Source organism: Neovison vison, chromosome 3 (genome assembly GCF_020171115.1).
Source record: "Neovison vison isolate M4711 chromosome 3, ASM_NN_V1, whole genome shotgun sequence".
Lineage (NCBI taxonomy): Eukaryota > Metazoa > Chordata > Mammalia > Carnivora > Mustelidae > Neogale > Neogale vison.
In genome coordinates, this window is record NC_058093.1 from 57572862 (window position 1) to 57586713 (window position 13852).

Here is a 13852-nt window from a genome sequence, read left to right on the forward strand (position 1 = left end):
TCGTGATGTGGGTATTGTAACGGTGCAGCAAACTGCAGCCAGTTCATTGCTGCCTGCTGCCTTTGGTAGCTGCCTCTTTCCATTCTTTTCCTTGGCCCCAGAATGAGACCAGCAGGTAGTCAGAGTAGGTCACACAGGGATCTGGAAATCCAAGAAGAGGGTTTTGTACCAAGTAAATAAAAGGAATTATCACCCATCTAAGGTTCATTGTTTAAATTACCATGTTTATTTATGTCAACACATAATACAATAAAACAACTTACAAAAAAAACATTTATCTTCATGTAATATAACTCTTCAGTGAACAGAAGTACTACTGTTAATGTTTTGGCCTTTTCAAGGTCCAGCCTTGGGTCAAAACAGTATTCAGAGAAATAGCAGATTCTTCTCTACCTTCCCCAATATACACACAAAAGAAACTCATATTTTCTAGAATCCCATTCTAGTAATAATAAAAAAATGTCACATGTAGAGGTGAATACCATTGTTGCATCATCACTGTTGCAACATCTTTTTGCTGTAGATTTTCCCCAGACCCCAGGCTTCAGTCAGGAACACGGGGGGGTACATCTGCCCTTCAGGTGTCCAAGGTGATTGTTTAGTAATTCTTTTAGTGTAGCTGTGTATTCCCCAAGTGTCTGATTTACCTGAGTTATTTAGAAACTAGAAAAGAAATAAGACTCCAAGTGGTCAGATGTGTACAGATCTATACGGTAGAATTGAGGAAACATCATAGATTATTTTGCCAATTCAGTGGGTACATCTGAAACTTCCATTCATAATGAACTATTCATTTAGTAAAAGATTTCACAGTCAGTTTACTCAAAGATAATAAACACTGCACCAAAGTACAAGACCTCATCTCTGCTCCAGTAGTTTGAATGTTATTTTCATCTCAGGACATTTTCAAACAAATGATAGTTATTGCTTAACTAACCAAATATTTCCATCATTTCATGGAAAAAGAGTTAACCTCATACTGTGGAGAGAAGAAATAGCTTGGAACTGGAAGATCTAGATTCTGGACCAATTTTTCTACTCACTCTCTGAGGCTTAGCTTCCTTATCAAATAAGATGACAATGCTCTGTGAAGCAGTACTAATAGGAAATAATATTCTATGGAGTCCATATCCTCAATCAACCTATGGATCCCTAATTATCCACATGGAATTTGCAAGTAAAATCTTACTTTTAAAGTAAGTACAAGATGCATAGTCACCATGTGCAGCTGAAATGTGCAAGTTAGGTTATATAAATGGAAACGAATATGGATAGAAAGCCTGTTACTCATGAGAGACTGTACTCTTGATGTGTTTTCTTTAAAGCCATTAAAGTGTTATTCTCTTCCATGTTCATTTTGCATTATTGGAGCTCCTTTTGATTATCTAACCGTTTAAAGTAAATTTGAATAAGAAATTAAAACTTTCATATGACATCTCCAGGGTATAGATGACTATAAAACTAAGTAAAAATGGATTGAGAAATATGGGACAAGTAGTGGTTTGAAAACTCAGGATCAGAAGGGAAACTGAGTGTAGAAATTTCTTCTTCAGGTAATTAGAAATAATCTAATTAATAAACTAATTTGTTTTTACTAATAATTTTTTTTTACTTTTTAACTTATAAATTATTTCTTCTTCTAAAATATTTATTTGTGTGTGTACCTGACTTTTGGATACATGCAAATCCACAGAAATTATTAACACTTATTACATTTGGGACATTAGAAGAATTGCATCCTCTCTATTGAAGTAAAAGTCAGCATCTCATTTTTCATAGATTTTTAGAAGAATCCACCTTTAGGAAAGGGCAGACTTACTAAAAGTTTAGAATTAATTCACAAGTGTGATTATTTAATGTGAGCATATGGACTTTGTGACTTTGCTGAGACAAAGACTTCAGGTAGCTATATTCCTGCAACAAATGAGATTCTAATTTCAAACATTTTTCAAATGCAAATCAGGCCCCCCTGTGTCATTTTGATGATTTTTTGAGACATTAATGCACCAGAGTTAGTATTCCTCAATGATCCCCAAAGTCACCCCTTCGCTAAGGATATTTCTCTTCCTGATTATTTTGAACCTGCCAACACAGTCTCTAACCTTCATACAGACAATGACTGATCTCCAAATGACCTATTATTATCTTAAACCAACCTCGTTTTGAAGCAACAAAAAAAAGAAAAATTAAATAGTGCATTAACATTTCATATCAGTGAAGCAGACTTTTTTCATGCATGAAGTAGTTCTATCCATCTGTGGAAAGGTCCATCTTTTGTTTTTCCCTGTGTTTATAGGTTACATTTTTAAAGGTACTGGTGGAGCCTCTGTATAATGGATTGGTTCCCTAAAAAAAAAAAAAAAAAAAGTTCAAATGAAAGTATGTTATTACATGATTTTAATATATTTAAATAATTTCATTGTCCATTATGAACTAGAAGAAGAGAGTCAGGCTCAAGTTTGGAAGCCATTTGAATAAATTGATCAATCATACTCTTAGCATTTTAAGAGTCTCATGCTCTACCGATTGAGCTAGCCAGGCCTCTTAGCATTTTAAAATTTATACTTCTACATTTAAATTTTTAATATGCAGGGCCAGTGCCTTATATGTATCATAAAAATACTACTCTATTTGAAAACACACTAATTTACGGATAGAAACTAAGACTTTGGCTGTTTGGTTCACTGTGGTTTTACCAGAATTGAAAGAAGTGTCTAGCCAACAGAAAGCACTCAATATTTACTGAATGAATAGAATGAATCAGTAGGTGGCCCCAAAATGAAATATAAATTGAAAAAAAGTAAAAAACGGGAGAAGTGAACTTGTAGAAGCATACAAGTGTGAATGACATGGTGTCTGCCTTTAAGAGATGTGTTGTTGGTGGGAGGTATCACACAAGGGCACTGATAATCTTGCTAAAATGAGATTAAAATTCAGGAGAAATATCTAGTTGCTTGGAGAAGCAAGGAAAGATCCCCAGGACAGTGAACGCCTGCTCTAGATGGTAAAAGAATTTGGTGGCATAAGCTTACTAGAGAATAACAGTGTGTGAAACACAGTCACGAGGCACTAGCATGTGGAACTTGGGGCTCAGGAAGACATGCAGGCCCCAAGATAGTTTGGGCAAGATGGCTTTGCCTTTGGGGCAGTGCAGAGGATTCATGCCAATCTCTGGACAATTCAGCTGTGCTTCTCGGGTTGTAGATGTGTTTCTAGGAGCCATCACCAAGACAAGCAGGACTGAGTCTCCGTGGGTGTTTAAAGAAACGCCAAGCTTGATCCTCCAGTTTCTCTCCTTTGGTTAAATTGCTCCAGGCAGGCTCAAGACATTGGGTAAAGTACAGTTTCTTCTCTCCCACTTTCCAAGGTTGACCACACAGGGGTGGATGTCAGATGTCCTGGGTTCAAACCCAGCGCCATCACATGACCTCACTTAAGCAATGCTGAGTGGTGGTGTCCTCACCCACAGGAGGCATTACCAAAGTGCCCAACCTCATCCATGAAATAACATACTTTAGCACAGACCCTGGCACATATCGAGTGCTCAGTAAATGTTGCTTCTTCTTATTAGTTCTGATTTATACTTCTTCTTCACATTTGGAATTTCCTCTTCTCTAAGTTTTGGAGGGGGTTAGAAAGATACTCTCCCTGGAGCTTTTACATTCAACATTCCCAAGCCCATTTCTACTTGTGTATGAAGTCTGGGTACCACCAATGACCTTCCAAATTACTAAATCTTGTATTTGGTCACCTTAACCCAAGAATTGTAGAGATGGCAGTAAGCTCTAGACATAGATTTCAAAAACCACAATTGTATTTGCTTTCCCAGTACATTTCTCTTAGTTCTTGGAAGAACTGAATAAAATTGAAAAACATTCACAGGCATCTCCCCACTTGTCATCTTTGGATCTGCCTCAGTGTCTTTATTGTGAGGAGGAATCACTCTTGCATCTGCTTCTATGTTGTCCAGAGCCAGTGACCTGACCTCTGACTGAGTAAAATGTTACCTTTGTTCTTGTGCCTTCAGGGAGAGATACTATCTCAGTAATGAGGGTAAACAGAAAAGAGGTTCCTTAGTGGTGAATAATGAGTGAAGGCCAAGTCACCATACTGCTTCTACTCCTGAAGTCAACCTAGATAATTCTGAGCACGCTGTAGTCCTTATTTAGTCCTGCTGCCGTAAGAACTTGGAATTGGAGAGTGATGTGGTCTTAAATGCAGGTGGAGTCTCATTTGGAAACAAAAATCATGTATGGATTTTATTAAGGTTAAAAGTACAAGCTATACAGGGCGCCTGGGTGGCTTAGTGGGTAAAGTCCTCTGCCTTCGGCTTGGGTTGTGGTCCCAGGGTCCTGGGATCGAGCCCTACATTGGACTCTCTGCTTGGTGGAGGGCCTGTTTCCCTTCCTCTCTCTCTGCCTGCCTCTGCCTGGTTGTGATCTCTGTCTGTCAAATAAATAAATAAATAAATAAATAAATCTTAAAAAAAAAAAAAAAGACTACAAGCTATTAAGTTTAAGTTGGTTACGGAAAAATAAAGGACTCAATTGAAGAGGAAAAATGGCAAAAATAAGTGCAGGCTGGGGATGATAAGTAGAGCATTGTCTGGGAGGAAGGGGGAACCTTAGGGAAGAGAAAATAAATACTCTGGAAGAGTAAATGGGCTGTGAGCAGGGCCAGCTTAGCTCGTCATAAGACCAGGAACTCTTGAGGGCCCTATCCCGTATCATGTCAAACATTTTAATATGTTTGACATGACATGGCACCTGGGTGGCTCAGTCAGTTGAGGATCCAACTCCTGGTTGCAGCTCAGGTCATGATCTCAGGGTTGTGAGATGGAGCCCTGCCTATGGTTCTGTACTCAGTGTGGAATCTGCTTGGTATTCTTTCCCACCCCTGGCCCTGCCCCTCTCCTCATGCTGTCTCTCTTCTCTCTCTCAAACAACAAACAAACAAACAAACATATTAAAATGCACCACATTCCACACTAAGTATGCACTATAAAGGAGTTGACTTAAGTTGTAATTGACTGAATACATGATGTTATGTTGTAGACATTCAGTTGAATATTAATTTTGATTGTGCAGTTTTCATTCTGTATCTTGAAGCAACTTTATTCAAGTCTACAATATTTAGGGGCATCTCTTGCAAAGCTAGTTGTAGGGCCCGGACATGGTAATAGGGGGCGATGGATGAAGCAGGCGCCGCCGTGGTAGGAGTGTAAGGTGGGGGAGCAAGAGCAAGTACATATTGCTGGGAGGCAGTCGTGTTTCCTGCCCTCAGCTGGTGATCAGAACTCAGGAGAAGAAGCTCAGAGCAGGTTTTGTTTGCAGGAAAAAGCATGGCAATCTCTAATACTGTCTCCTCTAGTGCCCTGTGGGTGGAAACGTCTCTACAGAGGGTTTCCAGCTGAGATACAGGCTTGGGTCTCCATTTCCCATGGGTCTGAAGTCTTTCACTCTTTAGACAAGGTTCGGGTGCCCCCTGATCTGAGGTGACCAGGCTGATTTCCCCAGGAGTCCGGGGGTGCTAATTTAGGCTGTAGATTCTGTAAATGCAATGGCACATTTTTAGAGCTTAAAAAAGTGGTAATAAGAAAGCTCGCTGTCATGACCCACAGCTCTCTTAATGATTGCCTAACTGCCAAATACAGACCTGATTCGCTGAGTACAGTACAAAAATCAATCCATGACTGCAAGAAATGTCAGACTGAACATTTTTTTGCCTCTAGTTAATGATGTGTCATCCTAGAAAAAATGTCTACTCAAAGATGAATTTAAATATCTTCCCTTTGTGTTTTCATAAAGAATATGGATGGGGAGGTTATTTTTGCAAGTATAATAAAAGGTAAGCTTTCTTTATAGATATGATGAAATGTTTCAAGGGGTAAGAAACAAAGCTCTTTCTTGTCCTGAGCTCTGTCACTTTTGGAGTCCAATGGAGGCCTATGGGTCAGGAGACCCAACGATCCCTACCAACCCTGGAGGTCCCCTGGGGTTTGAAGACCGGTCAAGTTCAGTTCTTCAGGAAGAAACAGGTTTTATATTAAAAATGGAATCAAGTTGAGGACCCCAAAAATAGATGTACTGAATAACATTTTTAATAGGATGTATTAGTGAAATTTGAATTGAATTATTTGAATTAAACCTCTTTTGCATCCAAGTGAATAATTATTACCCAGTTATTATGTAGTCAAGAATATCAAATATTTGTTATTCAAAGAAACTCAATTTAACAAGGGAATAATATTTTTCATTTATGATTTTTATCTGTTTAGTGCTTATTTTTAATTCCAATTTAGATGAAGAAACAGTAAAAATTCAGCATTTGAATTTCAGTCATGTTCTACATCCTGAGGGAAAACAATGCATGTTTTAGGGAAATTAACTGTTAATTAAAATGTTATTTTAAATATATTAATCATTTGTCAGTATTCATGCCTTTGTATGAGAACATTAAAATGTGCTGGTTAGATACACATCACATCATTGCCAAAATACTTGTTTGCAGAACACCTGCTTATTATTTCTAGGAGGGTCAAGATTGTGCTTAGAAGAAGCTGCTGTTAGGTTTTCAGCTCCACTATGGACCAATCATTTGGGAAGTCTCTTATCTTCTCTGAGCCTCAGTTTCCTTACATTGAAAATGGGATTACTCAAACTACTTCACAGGGCTGGCATTGTTCAACCAACTACTGCCATATGGTTCTTTGTGCCAACTTAACTATATTCTTTTGTCTGATTGCCCTTTTTGACCATTGCCAGGCATTTTCTTGAGAGCTGGTGAGAGTTAAAAACATCTATGGCCAGGAGATTGGTTGAAGTTAACTGACCCAACACTCTAGCCTCATAATACTGTGTTCTAAGTCAGCAAACTAAACTATCAGGTTACATTTTCCTTGTTATGTATGGGTAAGTTATAATCTCATTGCAAGTCCAAATTTACTTTCCTAAAGGGTCTTATTTAATTATGAAAAATTCATACATACACAAAAGAAGAGGAAAGCTATATAACAAACTTCTCTAGACTCCTCAACCAGATTCAACAATTATTAAGATTTTGCCACATTCACTTCACTATCCTTCGTTCTCCTTTGGCTGAATTATTTCAAAGCAAACCTACTCTTCATTTCCTTTCACTCCAAAATATGGATATTTTCTAGCAAAGTCATCATGCCACTATTTTACCTAATCAAATTAATCATAATTCCTAGCTATCATTCTAATACCCAGTCTATATTATCCTTCCTAGAGTTGTCCAAGAAATGTATTTTTATAGTTGGGCTGTTCAAATTAGAATCAAAACAAGATCCATGAGCTGAATTTGCTTGTGTGTCTAAAGGCATTTTTAACAGGAGGATGAAGTAGATGAAAATTTTCACTGTCCAATGCCCTGTGCCGTATGTTGGGGTTACTTCAAAATAACTGTGTAAGATGTCTCTCATCAAGACAAATTTATCCAAAAGAGAAATTCTATGTGCTTTAAGAACTGAAGATATCACTATATACTTAGAGGAAAAAAGTGTTAACATCCATTTATTTGGGCAGATGAACTCAAAGGAACATTGTGTTTTTCTATATTTTCTCCAGTGAAATCACTGTATTTAGAATCAGCAATGTAAGATAATTGCTTTTAGAGAGCTGGGCACACCATTAGAGACAGAAAGATGAAATTAAAACCATGAAATTGTTTCTATGGCCCTCCAGAAATGTAATTATCTGTCCTGTGGAAAAGAAACACAGAAAATTGGAGTCCTGTTTTGTGTTTGTCTACTATGAAGAGGAGAAACATCAATTATATCTATGGAGTACATATAAATAATGGTTGACACTTGTTAGGTATTTTTCAGGTAGCTCTTTAAAATTTGTTATTCAGAGGAACTAACTGGATGGTATTTAAAAAGTCTTCTCAATTTGGAATGGTGACCCATTATAAGTAATGAGTATCTCTATGGAAATTGGCATGAACCACCATGCTAGTCACAAACATTATTCCTTTGGCTATAACACAACCGACTTATGGAGGCATTTAGATACAGCACCTATGCTTTATCAAATGGAGCCTGAATGCTCCTCTTGGTGATGAAGATTAAATGTATTTCCTTGATGTCCCTAAGCAGCTATATAAGGAGCTTCATGAGACTCTTCAGAGTGGGGGAAATCCCCACTGCACTGAGAAAAATGCCTGCTCTGAGCACTAGCAAGCTCCCAGATAATGGACGGAGGTTCCTTTGTCCTCAAAGCAGAAAATAAATCATAGCTGTTAGGGATGCAGTGAAAGGGGTAGGGAAAGAACACGACATTCTCACTCTCTATTAGAGCGGAAGAAAGCTGACATCTATCTGTTCCACAAGTCACTTTCTCCCCTGGACAAGGAATAGCCCCTAAGGGTTTACATACCGTTTGCCACTTGGCCTTAGACCGTTCTGCTTCAAATTTGGCAACTTCTTTACGATCATGAAATGATACCAGCAGCTTCCAAATGCACAGTAGGACGACCCCAATGAGAAGAATAGCCAGTGAAACCCCTAACATAATCATGGGAATGTTTGGGGGCTTTGGACAGTCTGTGGAAACAAAGAAAATTATATTAAGAAGATGGTATACTTGGGGTATCTGGGTGGCTCAGTGGGTTGAGCATCCAGTTTTTGCTCTTAGCTCAGGTCTTGATCCCAGGGCTGTAAGTCCAAGCCCTGGGCCTCCCAAGTTCAAGCCCTGGGACTCCCAGCATGGAGCCTTAAAAATCTTCACTAAAAAAAAAAAAAAAAAAAAAAAGAAGGATAGATGGTCAAATAAATCTTGTGATGTAGAGAAAACATTTCTCATTTAATTTCCAACCACATTTTTTTCTGGTAGAAGGAAAATAGTAACATGTTTCATTTTGCTGTATTAAAAAAAAATGAGTTACTTGTTGAAGGAAAGTCCTATTCCTACAAAGGAGAACAAAAGATAGAGTTTGGTTATTTAAGGCAAATGGATATATACTTGAATGACCCAAAAAGAGTTAGAATCCAAGAATGAGGATTAATGCAGGGTATATACAAAGGGCCGTGAAAAAGACTGCAGTTTAATAACAAAAATGGTCTTTTCTGGGGACATGACAGAATCGAAATGAAATGCGTACATGTGTGTTCATTCACACACACACACACACACACACACACACACGATGTTACTTTTTCATGGATTTCCTTGAAACATGAACTGTCTAGGAGATTATATTCAAACTTATATAAAACCCACCTTCCTAAGAAGTTTACTACTTGCTGCTGCTTCTTTTTTCTTTTTTTTTAATAGACAGACGACAATGACGACTTTTAGTTTTGTTTTAATGTTAATCAGTGCTCTGGTGTCCTGGGAATTTCCTAGACTGGGGTCAGGAGAGGTGGGTCCAGTTGCCCTCTGATGTAGAGTAGCCGCCTGATATACAACAATTCCCCTGATCTCTCTGAGCCCTGGGATCCTCAACCATCAAACAAAGGTGTGGGACCTCAGCAATCCCTTAACTTCCCTGAGGATAAGACCGTGCAAGTGCTCATGCTTATTAAACTCACAGCTTTCTAGATCCCTCCCCAGAGACTGTGATTCAGTGGGTCTTAGATGGAGCCACAGATATTTTTTATTATTACCAGTATCCCAAGGAATTCTTATTTTCGGGGAAGTTTGGGAAACTAGATGTTCTGTAGAGTCCTTTCAACTGGAACACTCTCTGAAATGTTATTTTGACTCTATTGATGATATTAATATAATTTCACAATTATACAGTGCCTTCCCTCACTGACAGCAGAATGACTAATAATTCTTGCAATATTCCTGGGAGACGATACATTTCTTAATGAAACATTATAATTAAGCTCTCCCCTTGCTTTCATGAGAAAAAAAAATCCCACATAAAAATTATCATTAAATATCTGCCTCCCTCTGCAAGTAGTGAGGCAAATCTATGGTATCTGGGGAGGAAATGAATCATGCTTAGTTTATCCTAACTCTTATTGCCTTTAGATATTTAATAAGGAAAGTTATACACACGGGACTAGTCATGCTGCTTTCAAGGTAAGGATCTATAACTGATCTGATTTTGAGCAGGACTAATGACCCCACAACAGCATGATGCCTGGCCTCACACACTTCAGTTCTTTGGATTTAAAAAAAAAAAAAAATGTAAGGAGATTATGCAGAAATAAGTAAAGGAGCTGATGAAGTAGTTACTATAGTATAAAGATTCAAAGACTGTTTCCAGCATAGCAAATGAATCATGGCTGCTTTTAAGAGGTTAGCAACAGTCCTGCAAAGAAAGTGGCAGGCATGTGTCAGTGAGAATATATACTGGCTACATCTTTGAAGACGAAATGTCTGGGGTGGGGTGTAGCATGTTCTTGTGGAAAGCAAGATGAAGCTTGCTAAGAACCTGCAGCCAGAATGTGAATTAGGAGGGCTCCCTGGTAAAGAATAAATAAAGGAGGAACATGCATAGTCTGGCAGAGATAATTTTTAAGAACTTAGAGTCATTATACATTTATACATTGATAATATATTACACATTAAAATATTCTACATTTCTCAAGAAAAGATTTTGGCCCAAGTACCAGAGCAGGTATTACACAATAGAAACGTCTACTGTTTACACTCTCTTTAGTATTTCCTGAGATGCTCAGACTGAAGACGTATTTCTAGGTGGGAGAAGAGGGCCACCACTGTGTGCTATGTTGCCTGTCGAGTCCGGGCCAGTGCCAGCTAGTTCTCGGGTCCTGAGTCCCTGAGCTGCCAATCTGCCAGCTCTCTCACATGTGGCTATTGAGCACAGAAATGTGACTTTTCCGAATTAGGTTGTGTGCTAAGTATGAAATACATATTGATTGTGAAGACTTAGTATGGAAAAAAATAAAGCATCTCAATAATTTATTTATTACATGCTAAATGGCAATATTTTGGATAGAATGGACTGAATAAGACATTACTAAAATCCATATCACCAGATTCTTACTTTTTAGTGAGATTACTAGAAAAATTTAAAATTATATATGTGGTTTGCATAACATTTCTATGCTGCTGATCCAACATGTTTTCGGGAGCCAGGAATTTATTATGACCATACAGCCAGTGGGAGGCAGTATAGCACAGTAGTTAAGAGCATGGACTCCCAGTCAGCCCGCCAGATCTCCCCAGCCGGCTCTGGTACTTAATTACTGCTAGACCAACATAGTTTTTAACTTCTTTTTGCCTCAATTTCCTTATCTGTAAAATGGAAATAATAGCAACACTTGCTTTACATGGTCGTAATATGGAGGGTGCTAAAAGAATTAATGCATGTAAAGCACATAGAATGATACCTGGCATATAGACATTAGTAAGAGCACAATGAATGAGAGCTACTATTATTATTATTATTATTATTATTACAACAACTATAGTCTTCCTCCTTTCCTATCCTCAAGACTTCAAGAGCCTGAAACCTCCACGTTGGGACCTGTGGGTATAACATCCACACCCACATCCCTGCCAGGAAGCCTCCCAGCTGTCATTCTTTGACTGTGGCTCTTAGGAATACGGCCCTTCTCCTCTGAAAATTCTTCCAGGTGTAAGAAAAAAGACGGCCAAAGCTCTCCCTACAGCCACACACACCCTGATGGTGACTGTTGATTTGGTTTCTTTTAAAATTTGTTTGTAGGATCCCGGGAATCCTTAGCCTTCACTTTCTCCTTCCTATCCTTGTGTCTGATGGGCTACCCTGGGATTCTCTGGTCTGAGCGCTGTGAGAAGGGCCTACAGATTCTAGGACAGGCTCTGTCTTCAGGGCCCCTGGAAGCTTGGGGCCTACCTATAAACAGGGATAAGCCTCCTTGGAGCTATAAGGTGACTCTCCTTAAGCTTTGGGAAGGTAATTTTCCTTTCGCTTTCCCCTACTACAAAAGCATAGGGAGAATAAAAAGCCCTAATAAAAAGTCATCAGAGAGTCTGAGTGCTTTCAGAAGGATGGCATGTTTATGTGCCACTCAGATTGTGTGGAAGCACCAAAACAAACACATACAAACAAAAAAATGACCAACAGTTCAGTAACAAGGAGGCCCTTATCGGCTAAAAGCATCTTTCTCTTTCACACCCAAATAAAGGTAAAAATAAAAAATAAAAATAAAACCAAACCAACCAGATACAAAAGCCCCTGAATTAAGAACAGTTCTAGTTCATTTTTGTTGTTTGGAACTCATTTTTCCAGTGGAATCCATGGGACAGCTGGGTGGCTCAGTGGGTTAAGCCTCTGCCTTTAGCTCGGGTCATGATCTCAGGGTCCTGGGATTAAGCCCCGCATTGGGCTCTCTGCTCCGCAGGGAGCCTGCTTCTCCCTGCCGCTCTGCCTACTTACGATCTCTCTCTCTCTGTGTCAAATAAATAATCTAAAAAAAAAAAAAAGTTCTACAAAGGAATCCATATTAAAAGGAATGGCTTTGATTTCAGGAGAACTTGCTAAATCGACTGCCACTGTCAAAGAGGGTTGGAGGGTGTAGTTCCAAGAATCTGACTTTATAAAACACGTAATGAGGCGGCGGGTTTTTTATATTAGGTAACTCTTCCTTGTACAGCAGGAATCACCTTAAATTTCCTTAACTAATGGCCTGTACAATGCATTGTATGTATGCATTTCAAAGAAGTTGATTTATATGAGATTTTCAAGATCCAGTCTCCAGGTGCACTCTGTCCACCCGAGCTTCAAGGCCAAGATCACAATCAACCCCTTGTATCTTGTATCGTGCTGACTTCTACGTCTCCTTCACCCTCAACACTGCAGTGTGGTATTTTTCTAATCATATTTTCTTGGTTGATTTAGAATGTCTTGAACTTAACGTTTTGGTTACTTTAGTCTTGCTTTGGTTTTTACACTCTTTAGTGATGGCAGCTTGATACTCTTGGCTTTAAATTCAGGACTTAATATTTTGTTGGCACATTGATAAGCAAGCATGCACAACGAAACACTCCTGCCTGCTAGCCTGCCCTTGCTGCTATTGTCTGGGGCAGAACCAGGCTCCAAGCTTCTGGGGAGAGGAGGAGGAGGTTGCTGACAGGGTCTAGAGAGATCTGATTTAATGCAGCTGTCATTTCTGCCAGAAGGATTTAGGAACACATCATTAATTAAAGACAGAAAAGAGGCACCAGTGAATATCTAAGAACACAGCCAGGGAAGTCTTGAAGACATCTGTAGCAGAATAGTATTAAAATGTCAAGCCCTTGGGGCACCGGGGTGGTTCAGTTGGTTAAGAGTCTGCCTTTGGCTCAGGCTGTGATCTTGGGGACCTGGGATGCAGCAGGCTTTCTGCTCAGTGGGAAGTCTGCTTCTCCCTCTCCCTCTGCTCCTTCCCACCCCCAATTTGTGCTTGCTCTCTCCCTTTCTCTCAATAAAAAAATTAAATGCCAATAAAAAATGCAGAGTCCTGGGCCACACATCACACCTGCTTACTCAGGATAGACAGGATGCAAGTGTTTTATCAAGCTTCCCAGGTAAGTCTGATACTCACTAAAATTTCAAACTTCTCAAGAGAAGTACCTTTCCCACAATTTTCTGTTCTATCCGATATAAACTTCTCTCTCACCTTCGCTGAAGATGAGATTTTTATTTGCGAGCTACCCAAGCCCCAAGCAAACTCCATGAGGTGGTATGGATGAAAACCCACAGAAGACACAGAGTCCTTTTATGTATGGATTACTTCCTTCCTTCCTCACCTGCTGCTTCCTGTCTCTTCTGACTTGATGTCCCATTACTGGCACATACTGGCAATACATATTATTCTATTTAATCCTTGAGTCAACCCTTAGAATCTTATAGATGAGGAAATAGAGACTCAGAGGCAAGTATCTTCCAG

At 39.1% G+C, this 13852-nt stretch overlaps 1 protein-coding gene across 6 annotated transcripts in view; it reads right to left on the reverse strand.

Annotated features, from left to right (window-relative positions):
- Positions 1 to 203: 203 nt before the first annotated feature.
- The window catches only part of ITGB6 (integrin subunit beta 6), a 126441-nt gene continuing 112792 nt past the window's right edge, over positions 204 to 13852 (reverse strand). For 5 of the 6 annotated variants that reach the window (XM_044242180.1, XM_044242181.1, XM_044242179.1 and 2 more), the window contains 2 exons: positions 8400 to 8566; positions 204 to 2346 (listed from right to left, as the gene is read on the reverse strand). In XM_044242180.1, the coding sequence (XP_044098115.1) occupies positions 2248 to 2346; positions 8400 to 8566 (266 nt within the window). In that variant the 3' untranslated portion in view covers positions 204 to 2247. Of the gene's footprint in view, positions 2347 to 5141; positions 5549 to 8399; positions 8567 to 13852 lie in introns of those variants that run through there. The other variant, XM_044242178.1, reaches the window with a different exon arrangement.